This window comes from Hirundo rustica, chromosome 13, assembly GCF_015227805.2.
Source record: "Hirundo rustica isolate bHirRus1 chromosome 13, bHirRus1.pri.v3, whole genome shotgun sequence".
Classification (NCBI taxonomy): domain Eukaryota; kingdom Metazoa; phylum Chordata; class Aves; order Passeriformes; family Hirundinidae; genus Hirundo; species Hirundo rustica.
The window spans coordinates 17,381,241-17,397,207 of record NC_053462.1 but is presented as its reverse complement, the minus strand read 5'-3'; the positions used below and the strand labels follow the sequence as shown (position 1 = coordinate 17,397,207).

Here is a 15,967-nt window from a genome sequence, read left to right as displayed (position 1 = left end):
AGCCTATAGGAATTTCTCACACATCAGAAGGGAAGAGAGTTGAAAGACAATGGAATGTTCTTGCTCTGTATCTACATTGCAGATGGGAGAAATAAAACTGGGCTGGGAACACACTTAGCAGAGCCACGCTGGTGGTGGATGTGTCTCAAGGGGTTTAGGGAGCAGCCAGAGCAAGGCAGGAAGCCCCATCTGGCTGCAGGAGCCAGAGTGTCTTGGAACACTTCATTTCAAGGCTCACCTCAGAAGGAAAAGAGGATCCATCCAGCTTTGTGCTTGCCCCTGCCAGCTGCAGCTCTGCTCTCCTCCCTCTGCTTACATTAAATGGCACAACTCAAACTTTTATGTGCAGAACACTGACCACACTTAGCACATTACTCTTAAAATTGGCTAATTCTTCCCAAATTGCAAAAATAGATCCAAGCGCAGATTCCCTCACAGTCCCCCCAGTGAGATACTAAATCCTCAGATACACCCGTTTCACAAAGTTAAACATTTATTAGGAACAAGAACTATTACAAAAAAGATATCCGTAGTCTAAATATATACATGAGGTTTAAACATAACATTTTCATGTACCTTTAGCTATAAAAATACATTAGATTAACTGTATCCTAATTTATAAATATAGTTCTTTTCTTTAAAAAAAAACAACTAGTATTCATATGAAAGCCTTACTGTGCAATGGAGGAATATATATACCCTCTAAGGGGTTATTTTAAAGTTAGTGTCTAGTGTTATATAACTTAGAAAATTCAGTGTGTAGAGTCAAACCCTGATTTATACAATAAGAGATACGTTGACTTTTTAAAAACTCAGTAAGGGGGGGGGGAAAAAAAGAGTGAAATATATATCATACATATAAAGCCAGAAGAGTAGGATTTTAAGAATTTCAGATTATTTCCGTTTCCACCATTGTTTATCAAAAATACAGAGATACAGCGAGATAACCAGCCTTTTACTGTTTGCCTCACCTCCCTACTGTCTGGCTGCAAGGAAACCCTCAGATGGGCAAGAGTAAAATGTTTGTCTGAGAAGATGTTTGCACTCTTAAGTGCCTTACAAAAATAGAAACTTATTTACAATGATCCCATTTGGCCTTTCATGGGGAAGGGAGGACATTTTCATCACTGGAAGGGGAGGTTTACCTGCCTCACACCCCGTGGGAGGACAGGCTCCTGGTTACACTGTTGGAGGTATGTCACGTCAGAAGTGAGGTGATGTTGAACTGCAATTTCAACATTCACCAACTAATAAGGAAGTTTAGGCTCATGCAAACTTTTTTCCTTACTTATCGCCACCCACCTTCCTTCCTCCTCCAAAAAAAGCTCCACTCATGCAACAGAATGTGTTGCTGTCTGAGCCTATCTGTGAACAAAGGAAGGTACTGGATAAATCTTGGCTTGCAGCAGAGAAGAGAGGTTAGACCTGCATTTCTGCTTCGAGCTCTGACATCTGGAGCAGCAATCCTTATCAGGGCTCCCTGGAGATCTGCTGATAAGCCATAAGGAACCTCGCGGGGTTTGTTCTCAGAGGACAATCCCAGAGGGATCAGCTGAACTTCCTAACAAGCTGTCACCACCAACTCCTGCAGACGTGGGACTGGCTGTGCCTTTGCCAGGGCTCTCCAGCAGAGCCAGGAGGAGAGGAGGAGGGAAAGCAGTGAACCCAGGAATTGAAGATAGCCTGTGGCTTGTCAATTATCTCATAATAATTAATCTCATGTCTGGGCATGCAAAGAAGTCACTGGTGAAGGTGCTAAGGCATGAACTTGGTGTGACAGCCACTCCATGGACAGCTGTGAGCAAGGGACAATCCAAGGCAGTTTTCTCAGTGAAGGATCAGCTACTCTGTGCTGGCCACGAGGTGACAGCACTCACAGGGACAATGACAGACTGAACTCCAGCCACAGCTTATTCCACAGTAACTGGCTTTACACCCTCCTCTTTAGCACTCAAGGTGTGCTTGGGAGCACCTGCCTTTTCACACTGCACTTCCAGGAATGTATTTTAAGCTACATTCATACAGGATAAAGAAGCAGTGTGAAGAGCTTGTAAGTTTTACTCTCATAGTAATAATCCTGGCTCAAAAAACAAAGAGATGTTCAAAAAGCCTGAAAGCTGGAGAGAAAGAGAGTGCAGGACAGTTTCCTGCAGCTCTTCTGCTCCCTCCCCCAGATCAGGACTGGTATGGGGTGTTTCCTGTGGGGTATCTACCATGCTACATGCTCAGCATCCAACTCGGTGTCACCATGGTAAGTGCAGTGCAAAATCCTCTTGAGAAAAGTGCTGTAGTGAAGGTTTGAGATACAACTGTGACTCACTGGGAGCCAGAAGGGTCAGCAAGTCAGCAGCTTGCATTTGCAGCATGGGTAGTGTGTGCACACCCAAACATCAGGTTCCAAGGACACTTGAAAGTCTGGCTCTGTTGGGTGACATACTGACCCCAACGGAGTCCTCTAGGAAACTCCCACAAATCTCATTCAGGGCTAGAATATCACCAGGATGGAAAATGCACATATCTTTTAGAGAGACCACGATAGCTCTTTCAAAGAGAATTTCCTTACAGACCCTTCCATGAAAGCTTGCACCCCCATTCCAAACTCCAGCTGCAATCTTCACACAAACTCCACCAACTCCAGTCAAGTTATTCTAACCCTTACCGCTCGAGTCCATCTCTGCCAAGGGAAACCCAAGTGCCTCTGAAGGTATTTGCCAGTACCTTTGATGGTACCAGCAGTCTCTCTAACATGCCAGTGATGTCCACGTCCTTCAGGGGTACAGTATGGAAGTAGATGTCCTGCCAACACTGTGACAGACTAGCTTTTGAGTCACAGGGAGCAGGCAGATGTACAGCCAGAGGCTTGTAGAGTACAAGTGGGTACTGCCAAGTAGGGTCAGTGAATCAGTTCTTGAAGAGCCAGTTGGCAAAATGGAGTCCAGTAGATTCAGTGTTTTTAGAGGAATAAAGACAGGTGTTTCCACTTTCCTTCCCACCCCTCCCCTCCCCCTCGCTCTGAACACGTCCCCCATGTGTCACATTCAGAGTGTCAGCATTTTAGGCCTCCTGTTTTCATGGACTCTTCTGGGAGAGTTTAATGGTGACCGTTTTCACTTCAGTGTATTCTGCCAAAGCATATTCCCCACTGCAAAAGAAAAGAGGAAGAAAGGGACAAACAGTTGTTGAAAGTTAACGTGTATTTCCCTGAGAGAAGAGAGTTGTACACATGTGCATTTTTGAGGTCATTAAAACCAGACCTGAACAATTTACACCAGCTATCCTCTTGTCCCACTGCTTCTAATAACCACAAAGTACATACAATTACACCCTGTTGTGAAAGAAACATGGAATGCTCGGGTCACTGGAACCCTCAAGATGACACTTGTGACTCTGCCTAGTGTGAACTGAGTGTTGCTGTGAGAAGCCGTACAAGAGACAGCCACATACACACAGTTCCTTTTGGTGCTTTGACAGCAATCAAAGTTATTTTTCCACCAAAAGAAAGCTTCTATCTACAAGATACCATGTCATCAGGAGGGCACAGTTGCTCCAGAAATGCATACTGATGAGAGAACCCACCACTGCATTATGCCTTGGTTGGTGATAACTGGCTCTGTTCCCATGCCTTTCCCATCTGACATCCTTTAATTAGCCAGGCAGTCAGGCAAAGCAAACCATAAGGTCTCAATATATTATCTGTGTCCCATCTGAGGATTCATTTATTTGCTGTGCTTTGCAAATGAGGCACCTGAATGTCTCGGAGCAGCAGATGTACCAGAACAGTTACTGGAAACGGTTTCTGGGATTAAATCTGACTTGTGAAAGAAAAGGTGTGTTAGATTCCTCTGAGGAGTCTGCTGAATGGTCTAAGAAAACCTGTCTCCTATACAAGAAGAAAATTAAGATTGAAGACAATGTCTCAGCTCTGTGTCTAACTCATGGGGTGACCTTGGTTTAAAAATTTCAGCTTTACTAACTATTAAGAGCTGAAGTGTCTGGTAACCCCACTGCAACAGGCCAGAAGGGGAAGAGGGACAAAGGGTTCTTCTGTAATTTAGCAGCAACCTTGGAAGGTGGAATGTAGAATTTAGTAGATCATTCCTTCCCACTTGAACACAGAGCAATGATAAAGCAGCCAAGAGAGCACAGACACCACCATGGAAAGATGGAGCAGGTTTGGGGTCCCCAAAAGTGTCCCCAGCCACGGTGCCATACTTCTCCCTTCATTTAAAAATCTAACTAGTATAGAAATGTACTTCCAGGTGGACTTGACTGAACTGGAGCTATTAAAAGCTTATAAAGCAGATGAAGGTGCTCCTAAAGGAATGCTTTACATCCACGCTCTACTGGCTTAGCACCTCCCTGTGGAGCATGCTGCAAGCCTGATTAAACTTTAAAAGCAAATTCAACAGTGTTTTCACAGTCACAAACGTTATTGCATTCACCACCCACACAGAAACAAAATATTGAGCAAAACTTACAGTTCTCTGCCATTGCCTGACATTTTAAAGCCACCAAAAGGAGCCTGAGCATAGAGCGCATTGTAACAGTTGATCCTACAATGAAAACATCCATTTTAAAAAGACAATTCAGTACCAAGGGAAAGCGAGATGATGACAACAGCAACAATACAATGAAAGGCTGAAATCTCTCAGTTTTCTCTTTTATACAATTCAGTCAGTTGAGAAATCAGATTTTTGCAATAAAATCTTCTTTTGCTGAAGAAACAGAAAACATCTGAGTAGTTCTCAGTCTGACCTACATCTCACTTCATATCCTCTAATGGCAAAGACATTCATGCTTGAACTAGAATTTATACCATGCTCAGAGTCATGATTAAAATAAATAATCCAAGCTATTCCCTAATTTATTAAGCACATTCTGAAATGAACATATTTACTCAGAAAGCTGTCTAAACACCCACAATGAGGCCCCAGCATCCCCCCCCCAGGTATAGAAAACATTTGGACTGTATCAGACAATAGTGTCCCAGTAAAATAAAAGCACTGGGCCCATTTCTGTAGATACTTAGCAGAAAATGCAGACACTTCCCCAGCATCTCAGTAAGATCAAATGACTGAAGGTCACACAGTGCAGGTGTGGTTTCTGCTGTAGGTGTGCACCCCCATGTGTGTTCAGCACGTGTATCCCTCAAAGCCCATCATCCCATTTTTATGTAAATATTTGAAACTGATTCTTCCGGTACCAACTCTTGAAATTAATCCTGCACATCAGAATCAGACAATAGATCAACTTCCTGTCTTGAGTGGGAAAAATCAGGATGGAATCAGGATTCCATCTTTAAAACCATTCTAATATAAAATAAATTTTGTATGCAAAAAAAATATAAAAAAATAGCTGCTTTTCTTTGTGACAGTGGTGTGTTGCCATCTACTGTCCATACTAGTTTGCGCAGCAAAATCCCATCTGGTGCTGGCTAAAGGTCATGAGAGTCGCTTTTTGCTACATACGGGGTTTTGGGAGGTATCACATCTGGTGGAACTTACTGCAACAACAAAGAAATACCTTGACTGAAAGAAAAGACAGTCCTTTTCTCAACATGCTGCCTGGGCCTCACCACCTTACTTTGAGGAATGGATGTTGCTTCTGAGCAGAACATCAAGAATTAGGCAGGCTAGTACTACATCTTACCTCCAGCATGTAGAGAATCACAGATATTCTGAGTTGGGAGGGACCCACAAGGATTGTGAAGTTCAACTCTTAAATGAATGGCACGTACGAGAATGGAGCCCACAACCTTATTAGCAATCGTATTACCTTACCAACGTGATTGCAAGTCCTAAATCCCTTTCTCCTCCCAGGAAACAAAACCCCAGCTGCCCTCTGCTCCCAGCCTGCTCACCAGACTGTTCCTGACTGCAGAGCTGAAGCCAGGGTTAAGGCTCTGTCCAGGTTCTTGGTGAACACCGCGGCTGTGAGTCCATACTCGATGCTGTTGGCTCTTCTTATCACCTCTTCTATACTCTTGAACTTCATAATTGGCTGAACTGGCCCAAAAATCTGCACATATCAATTAAACTTTAGTACAGGAAAGCATCTGCTAATCATGGTAATTTTGAAGTAATCAGAATCAGATGCTCTGTTTGTATCATATATTTTAAATTTTATCTCTTAGCCTTCCAGGGGTCACTCACAGAGTGTCTTAAGAACTACTAATTAAACTTCAAAGGAAGCATTGTGATGTGCTGGAATAGTTAATAAATGTTAAGATCCAACAAGTAATGGATCATCTGTAACAATCAAAATAAGCAGAGTAAGATCTGGACAAGGTACAAATGATTCATCCTTACTCCATTTACAACTCTCCTTTTGAACTCTGAAGCTGAGTGTACTCAAGTAACAATTAATTAATTTTAAGGACCGCAAGTTTTCTTTTTTGGTTTTAACCTTGATTTTGTCGCTGTATGCATTTTATTTGCATGCAGTGCATTAACCACGTCTGTGTTTGACCACAAACTTGGCTTGCTAGTAGACGCAGCAGCTATGTAAAAGGCTTCCCAAATTTTGGGATGGAGTCTCTCATCGGGTACAGTATCAAAGGTGAGCCCTTTCTTGGTCTGCAGGCTCCCACAGCACAACAAAGCCCATTGAATGTGACATATGGGCTCATTTGGGCCACTTTTAAGCTCATACAAGAGTTTCTAAATGTCTTTGTTCTGGGATATCCAGGCTCTTACCTGGAGCCTCAATCCTAGGCAAAGGATGAACGTGCATTTGCAACAAAACTGCCAATGAATGGAACTGGATAAGCTCTGTGAATCATGGCTTGGGATTTGGAGTCAGTTCATTAAGAAAAGGGCTGTCATGAGATTTTCAGCTCTTTTTCTCTCTATTTTTAGCATGTAACTCATGCCCTGACTGACTGATATCTTTCCCAGGTTCCTTAGAGATTCTGTGGCAGATCTAAGACAGTTAAACATCTTGCCAGGAGTGAAAAGCAAGCAGCCCCATAAAAAGCACTAGGCTAAACTATAAACTACAAATGCCAGTTAGACTTTGGCAACTACTCATTTTCCATTAGGGAACATGATGAAAAGTAGATTAACTTCTATTTCAAAGGAATATCACAGGATCTAATCACATGCAGCTTATTCAACATTTCTGCATATGAATAATGAAAGCCAGAGTATTAGATCTGCACTTTGCTGGCTTTTACCATGTTTTCATATAGGAAAGAAATAGTCTCAGGGGATTTTGCCATGAGAATGGAATCTGGGATTGTTTCAGATGCTAAGGCTGCTTCAGAGAACTTCAGTGGCTGTTCCTTTGCTCCTTACCAGCATCACACCCCAGAGTTCTTTTCCCACCTTTCTGCAATAAAACAACGCCTTCACTACAAAGTAATGGAGCAACAACATGCATTACACTGTCCACTGTCACTGGCAATTACAGGGTAAATGATTGCTCCAGCCTGCCACAGTTTCAGTTATTTGTACTCAGTTATTTATATTTAAAATTAAGGATTCAGGCAGAACACTTCCCCCCCCCCTCCATCACTATTTCTGATTCTGGAGCAGCATTTTTCTAGGTGATTTGTACAGTACCTCTTCTTTGGCAATTCTCATGTTGTCAGTGACCTCTGAAAACACCGTGGGTTTTATAAACAGGCCTCTGTCTTCAATAGCAAGACCTCCACACTCCAGCTTAGCCCCTTCTTTCTTCCCACTTTCTATCAGCTCCAGGATTTTATCAAACTGTTTTTGGTCAATCTGTCAGACACAAAAGGAAAAGAAACAAAGAGCAGCACCTTTATTATCATGGTTCCAGAGAGGAGTCATGGAATGTAGCTCAGGGGCGCGTTTGCAGGGCACTGTCAAAGTGGGTCAGTTTACAGCTCAGTTTAGGACATGGCAGTCAGGCAGTGAGCAGGGAGAAAGGACATGGGCACAGCTCTGAGCCACAGAAACAGAAGGTGAAGCCACATGTGACAGTTTAATCTGATCTAGTGCTTTGCTGCCACATGGAGGGGTCTCCCCGCTTTCCCTTCCCCTCTGTCCTGGATATGTGCTCACACAGCTCACCTCACTTGAGCTCTGGGATTTGCTGACCTTTTCCAAGCACTGATTTATCTCAGTAGCAGTATGAGAACTGCCTGAGAGGGACTAGAAAGCTCAGCAAGGGATCTGACCAGCAACAGAATCAGTACAGGACAGGGAGGACCAGGATATAAGAACTACTAACTCAATTTTGCTGCAGTGTGCAGTTTCACCCACAGCTCTCTGTCCCCAGCTGGAAGTACCCATCAAGCTCTGCCTCCATCTCCTTGCACATTGCACACTACATGAACAGCCTTGAGGGGTGACTCCACGACAAGTGCTGCACCAAAGCCTTGCTTTTAAAATCAGAATCACTCTTCACAGTTCTTACAGACTGATATAATCCTGCAGTTTTGTTTTTTTTTCTCTGCACAGGGAGCCATATCCTCACTTTTAACTATCTTTTCTAACTCCTCCTCCTAAATATGGAATAATCTCAAATAGTGAGTGCTGCTGTCAGCCTTTAACCCGGACTTTTTGTAGGGGTAGGGAAAGGTCAGTCCAGTGACAGGACCCTGAAGCTGCACAGCTGCACCAGGACTTGGAGGACACATCATGTACTCCACAAGCACAGTGTGTCCTATGCTGGGAAGAGATGCAGGAGGCCACAGCACTTCCAATCACTGCTGATCCTTCTTCCGTGCTCCACGTGCAGCAGTGGGCTGCAGAACTGCAGGTTTCAAACAAACAGACCTGGCTCTGGACATGGTGTGGAATTAAGGGATGAAACTCCTCATGACAGCACACTGGAGATGGTAAAAGATTTACAGACTCGTTTATAAAAAGAAAATCTCAACAAAAAGCTCAGCAAATTTATTGGGGTGATTAAAGAAAAGACTCCACCCACTGGTACAAGGTGTCCTGGAAGCCTGGGGGGTTATGCTGAGTGCCAGGTATCTCCAGATGCTTATTCTGGCTCAATCCCCCTCCCTAGGCATCTGGTTTTATTTCAGCAGGGCCAGTTGCCAGTTGGGACTGTTTACATGGAGTGTTCCACACTTGACTCCTCCAGATTACAGACTATATCCTGTCCCTAGTTAATCCTGGCCACACACAATCCAAGTTTTCATGCTTTTAGACAAATATCAAAGCTGCAGGAGGGTGTCCTTGAGGTACTTCTGGTACACAGTGGAAACAGAGCCCAGCACATCTCCAGGCAAACAGATGTGTGTGTAGCACATGCACTGGGGGCAGCATGGTCTAAGTGCTTGTGTTCTCTCATGTGTTAAGGTGCTACCCCAAGGACACACTTAACTCCTGCTACTGCCCAAGGAAATGTGTGCCCTCCTGTAGGATACAGTGTCAAACTGAGTTTGGCAGGTGTCATACACATTGTCTATTTGTCTGGTTGCTTAGTGGCCAAGTGTAAATAATTCAAAAATATCTGCAAGTGCTTTCCATCCTGGCATGTCTGTGATCCAGACCAATCCAGTCCATCCACTTCACATCACAGAAAACAAAACAAGGATATTTATACAGCTGTAACTTGTTGCAAGGCAAACTACAGTTAGATGAAAAGACACTGGGGAAAGAAAACATTTGTAAAAATGACATGCAAGGGTGGAACTGTTTGTCATTGTAACTAGAGCTTGCAAGGCTTGTTTAAATTCTGTCCCCTACTCCACTATTATTTATGGTTCAAGCATTGAATTCTATTAAAAACACATGATCTGGTAAAGCAAATTCTACTATTTGTTCATCTAATTCAATAGAGAAGTGAGCTTCTAAGGATCACTGCAATACTGAAAATCTGGGAACCCCCAAATCTTCATCTCTTGCTTCATTTCAGTCAAGACCACAGGCAGAATTTTTTCCATGTGCAAACCTAGTGTTTGTAATCCTACAAAATAGACCACAAATTGATCCAACAGGCTGTTGGACACAACCCTTTCTACTTAAATGTTTTATTTGCACATTTTAATCCTAAAGTGCATGTCTATAGTATAATGAAAATATTCACTGTCTTATAAATCAAATTATATGCTTTGAGCTGAATAATTACTGACTAACAAGTGCTACAATTAGTGCTTTTTTTTTTTATTTCTGTAGACTATGTCTTGCAGTCCACAAATCCCAGTATTTGGGGTTCTAAAATAACAAAACTAGTCTAGTCTTGTTCTGATCTAATCCCTGTTCTAGTGCTCCAGGATGTCAGTCTCATCTAATGCAGTTTGCTGTTCACACTTGTATAATGCACTGGTTAACCAGTTTGCCATCTGTGCAGATTTACTTTATTGCTTCCTGTGATACAGCTCCCAGGAATCCAAAGTTAAAAACTACCCTTGGTCTGCATTTGAGGTTGGCACTCTGCTCAAACAGTCCTGATCACCCCTCAGGTTTCTTGTGGTGTCCTTTGAATTCCAGCCAGTGAGCACTGCCAGACACATGTGAGTTTTGGAGAAGTCTCATCACAAGCATGCCTCATTTCTGTCTAAATTTAATGCTGTTTAAAGTTGACCCAATTTTAATCAGAGCAGTATAGTTTAAATCAGCATAACCCAGTACTGCAGCTGACACAGTCTTTTCCCCACTGCCATGCCATGAGCATCTATGCCAGTGAACAGTAATCCACACCAGGGGACTGACCTGAGTAAAACCTTCCTTCCTCACTTCCAAAAAGGCTGGATTAGACCTGAACCAGCCAGTTCCTCAATCTAGTGCAGTGCAACGCAGGAACAAACAACTGCACATGGGACCACTCTTCCAGGACTACCTTACATCAACTTCTTGTGGAACAGGACTGTCATCACCTACAGCTGATGCAGGACCAAAGAGACCATGAGCTACAACCACTGTCAGCCTAAAGGCTGGCTTCAGCCCCTTCCCCTTGTTGGCTTCTAAGCCAGTGACCATCCCACAACAGGATCTATGCAGCATTGTTGTAATGCTGTTATAAACGTTAAACCTGAGTTGCAGCAAAGGAGAATGAAAGCAACAGGCTGGATCTGAAGCATCTGATGAGGAGAGATAAAGATGACAAATTATTTTTCCTGGTGATTCGCCCCTTATCCTGATGTTCAAGATAACCCTCACAGCCAAGCAGGTTACTTCAGGAACAGGGGGAAAAAATTATCTGGGAGCTTCACATTTGAAGATTAACTTGTGGACAGGTGTGAAGCTTTGCTACTTTCAGAGGTATTTTTAAGTCCTTGTGACACTGCCTCATTTCTCTCTTAAGTTTCTGTATGTGCCCACAACATAGACTCCAGAGAGTGAGGAGCCATAGCTGCAGAGGAAGTGGTTGTTCCTTTGAACCACATGAAAGCTTTGGGAATTAGTTTCCTCCCACTCCCTCAACACCTTCCCATCCTGGCCTTGGCAGCTGCATACATAGAAGTTCAGGTTTGTGTGGGTGTGCTCTCTCTCCTACAAGTATAACAGGTAAGCCAGAGCAGGAAAAAAGGACACAGGGGTCATAGTTAAAATCTGACCAGACATTGCTACTCCAGCTTACTGTCTGTGTGCAAAGGGTCTCCCTTAAGCCACAGCAGTGATCCCCAGAGGATGGGGCTGTGCCAGTGCACCCTGGAAGTGCTCTGACAGCCTGGCAAGAGCTGGGAGCACTGATGAAGTTAAATGAGCAGCCCGAGTTCAACGTGCTCCAATCACTCCAATGCAGGGTGTTTCACCCTTTGAAACTCACAACTGGATGGATTCAGGAGCTGTTCTCATGAAATCAATGTTTGAGGGTCAAACCATCTCTGCTGGAGCAAATCTCAGCATGGGATTCTTTTCCTAAGAGTCCTGAGCAGTTTGAAATCTCTAGGCAAGTTGCAGGGCCAGATGCAGCCTCAGCATGAGCAGGGGATGTACATCATCTTATTCCCCATGCATAAGGGCAAGCAGTGAGGTTTTGCCATGCATGAATCATGTGCAGATTCAGATCCAGATAGGGAGAGGCAGATGTCCTTAGAGCCACCCCTTCTCTGAGGGATCCTACACAGGCAGCATATCAAGGAAGAAAAACCCACAGTGCAGTACTGAGAAAAAGAGGCCTTGGCTGTAGGTTTCTGGGAACCTTGCTTTATTTTTGGTAGCAAATAGTGGGCCTGTTAGAAGATGTGACCTAAAGATCCTCTTCCCCCAGAGCTCTCCAGCACAACTCAGATTGCCTCAAAAGGAAAAACTAAGAGGAAGGCTCTGGAAGTATTGAGGAGGCTGGTTCTGACAGCAGTTTGGCATGTTTCTTCCTCCTAATTCAGCTGAAACTTCTCCAAAGGATCAGAAAGGCAGCAGAGAAGGAGAGGGAAAGTGAGGACTCAGGAGTCTCTGGGTTCTAACTACTTGTCATCACCCACACAGCCAAGGAGCTGAATAGCCATTTAGCTGCACTCTTCCGCACAAGAGCTATGGCTCACTGCAACATGCTTTGTGTTACTGTACCAGGGAGACAGCCCCTTCCATAAAGCTGGATAAGAACTGAATTAAATACATTTGTGTTTTTAAAAAATTACAACATAACATTTCAACAGTTGTGATTAATTGATATTTAAAATAGAGAGGAAAAATAAAGCCACGATACATTACTCACCCCTCGGCACTTCTGCTGGGACCGCATCCGTAAGGATAATATTTACACAAGGAAAACTAAACAAAACCACAACCAAAAACCAAACAACAACTGCTCCGAGACACACAGTTACCTGGGGCCCTTGTTCAGTTCTGGCATCAAAGGGGTCTCCAACCAGCCTCTTCTTGGCAAACTCCACGCTGCGCTTGACGAACTCGGGGTAGATCTGCTCCTCCACAAAGACGCGGGAGGCAGCGGTGCAGCACTGCCCCTGGTTGAAGAACACACCTTGGTGGGCACATTCCACTGCCAAGTCCACTGTGAGAAGACCCAGGAGGGAAAAGTGTTACCACATGCACAGCTCCAGCATTCCAGTGTTTGCAGACTTGTTGTTTTCCCTTCTGTTTGGAAAACCTCCTTAAAAAATGCTGACAATGGTCCACACCCATGGAAAGCACTCACACGGCCTCACTGCCCCCAAAACCAGGTTTTTTTATTGTATTCACCTCCCTCTCTGCCTTTTGTCTCAAGATCTAGTTGACCATAGTTCCTGATATTTTCTTCCACAAGGACTCACTGAAGACAGTGACCAGTTGTTCTTGATACCATGCATTGGTTCTTAAAGAGAAGTTTTAGTCATGACTGTTCAGAAAGCAGCGTGCCAGCTTTGGCCAGCTCCTTGCAATGCTCACTCTTAGCAGCTGGCACAAATAGCTCTGATATGTAACCTGTGCTGTGCAGGACTGGAGAGATTTTCCTGAAGCCAAATAGGATTTTCCAACCATTTTGGTGGTCACAGGTTACACATATCTCCTAGTACTAGTGAGTCATGTAACACAATCGCAGTGAAACACAAAATAAACCCTGCAGACCTCCAGGATAGAGGTGAAGGCTGGATTAGGTCAGGTCCTACAAAATTCCCCTGTCACAGGAATGCCTGCAGAGGGGCTGCTTTGCAGAAAACTGCTTTCCCCAGTGCTTGGCTCAGGCTCTGCAGCACTGCCAAAGAGAAAGCCCATCAACAGCAAACACACAAATGCAAGATTTAACTGAAAGTGCAGCCACCCCCAGGGTAGGCAACACAGGCCATGGGAATGATCCTTATGCTGTGGAAGAGCTCCAGGAATGCAGAACTATATCCTGCCCTTGGAAAGAGGTTTCCTCCAGCCTTTGTGGTGGAAACACCAGCCCTGTGATCGGCCAGAGGACAGCAGAGACACACAAACCCCACCGCCCTCAGTCCTCTTACAGCAAACACATCCAGCAGCCCATACTCACAGTCTGCATCTGCACACACAATGCAGGGGTTTTTCCCTCCCAGCTCTAACGTCACCCTTTTGAGGTTGCTTTTAGAAGCAGCTTCTTTGATCAGTTTTCCAACCTGTGAGACAAAGAAGACATGAGTTGTTTCCTCTAAAAATCTCAAGTGTGATTCCAACCAGGGCAGAAGAGGCTGGATGGCAGCTGAGGCAGGTAGAGGTCAGGGAGAACACTCTGAAATGGTTTGAGTTTCCTACTGCTGTGATGTGTTAGGTCAAAACCAACCCCAGAATTACGGATTGGTTTAGGCAGGCCTGAACGGATAGGGTGTGTAGGAACTACTACATCTGTATCATGAAGGGAAGGATTTACTCTGCTTTCAGAAAGTAATCTAATTTAGTTAGAAACAGTATGAATTAAAACTATTTGGAACTTTTAGTTGTTAGGGCAGGTTAATTTCTTAGAAGTGATGTAATATTTGAATTTGCTCATATTTAACTCTTTTCTTGTATTTTACCTTTGCACATGGAAACTTTACCTTTATTTCTGACTAAAACTACTCTTGCCCTGGAGTGGAACTGTGAGGGAGGAGAGCATGGAGCAGCTGGCTGGCAATTACAGGTCTGCATTTCTCTTAGTTTGCCCTTGTTACTCGAGCATGACTCCTCAACTTAGGAGAGGTCATCTCTGGTCACTCAGAGCTTAGGCCTAGAGACAGCAGAAATAAATGATGCATCCTCACTTTGCAAGAGGCATTACCGCAGGCTGGCTGGCCAAAGAGGAGCAAGTTAACAACCTAGGAGAAGAGAGCTATATGGGAAAATTCTCGTGGAGTTTAAGATCAGTATTTCCAAGCTGGCACTGAGCCCAAGCTGGGGCTTAATAACTAAGTCAAAATATATTTTGAATTAGCTTCACTTCCTGGCTCAGAAACAGTAGCATCGTGCTGCAAATGCTGCAGAGATGCAGCTGAACTCACAGATGGGTGGAGGGGGGAAGAAAACACTTCTAAATTACACATGCATTAGCAAAGGATCTGTCTCCCTTGGTGTTTCCTGCACACCCATGGATTAGGAGACAAGCACAGTGTCTACAGGAGTTTTTTGCCCACAGGCTCCAGCAGCTGAGATTTTCCTTCTGCCACTAATCCACTGGATACTCCTTTTTCATTAAAAACCCAAACAGATCCATGTGGGCTGGATGAGTATGTAAGCTCTATTGTTTTCAAACAGCTAATGTCTCATCTGGGCTAAAAGTCTCTGATCTAGGATTTGGAGAGAAGCATGTAACTAAGTAAACTCCAAGATCACACCAACTATCAAGAAAGTAAAAGCTCAGTGTGAACTTTTACTTTGTGTTCTGTTTGTTCCCATGATCCCTGTACAGAAACAGAGGCTTAGCACACCTTTTCCTATGGGATAAGGACAAGATGTACACAAAGCCACTAGATGGTAGTGTTGGTAAATGCTACAGCTTTTGAGTGATTGGAGTTATCTTTCCCAACCAACACCTTCCAAGGTAATTTGTCATCATTATACATTCACATCACACTCTGCAATTACGAGGGCAGACATAAGAATGGATGAATTCGGCAAATGCTCAACAAGAATAGTGTTCCCCAAAGAAGTAAGAGACTGAATTTGCCTCAGCTGCCCCCAGTGGTGTGACCATTTCCATTCTTTGGACACTGCCTCCATTCTGGAGGCGCAGATCTACTGCAAAAAACATCTAAAGCAGTCTGTGGAAAAATTGTCACTCTCCTAAGCAAGCTTTTGTTTGAGAATTTTCAGTGGTGATTACTGCAGTCGGATTTGTTTGCATGTCTCAGCTGTGCTCAACTCCATGGTCTTGGCCAAGCCATATGCACTTTTCCCATGAAGGTATGGAAGAGGATGGCTGCAGGTGATTGATAGGGCAGAGGGCTTGTGATGACCCCTCTCATAAACAAGCCAGGCACATCTATTTACAGGAAATAAATGCTAAATAGAAAGTGCTTTACTGTGCAGGTCTCAGAATGAAGCTCTAATGTTAATCCCCTCTACATCAGCGGAGAAGGCCTTGGGCACGAAGCCATGTTTTTATTTAAGTCCTAGTTCCTCAGAGGTAACTAAAGCCAAGGAAGAATTGTTCAGGGCTCTGACTG

At 43.9% G+C, this 15,967-nt stretch overlaps 1 protein-coding gene across 2 annotated transcripts in view; it reads right to left on the bottom strand.

Moving 5' to 3' along the window:
* Positions 1-478: 478 nt before the first annotated feature.
* Positions 479-15,967, bottom strand: part of ALDH1A3 (aldehyde dehydrogenase 1 family member A3) — a 33,868-nt gene continuing 18,379 nt past the window's right edge. The window contains exons 8-13 of one of the 2 annotated variants that reach the window (XM_040077128.2): positions 13,843-13,945; positions 12,698-12,882; positions 7,563-7,727; positions 5,861-6,018; positions 4,479-4,553; positions 479-3,142 (exon numbers count right to left, since the gene is read on the bottom strand). In XM_040077128.2, coding sequence (XP_039933062.1) covers positions 3,070-3,142; positions 4,479-4,553; positions 5,861-6,018; positions 7,563-7,727; positions 12,698-12,882; positions 13,843-13,945 — 759 coding nt within the window. In that variant the 3' untranslated portion in view covers positions 479-3,069. Of the gene's footprint in view, positions 3,143-4,478; positions 4,554-5,860; positions 6,019-6,332; positions 7,330-7,562; positions 7,728-12,697; positions 12,883-13,842; positions 13,946-15,967 lie in introns of those variants that run through there. The other variant, XM_040077129.2, reaches the window with a different exon arrangement.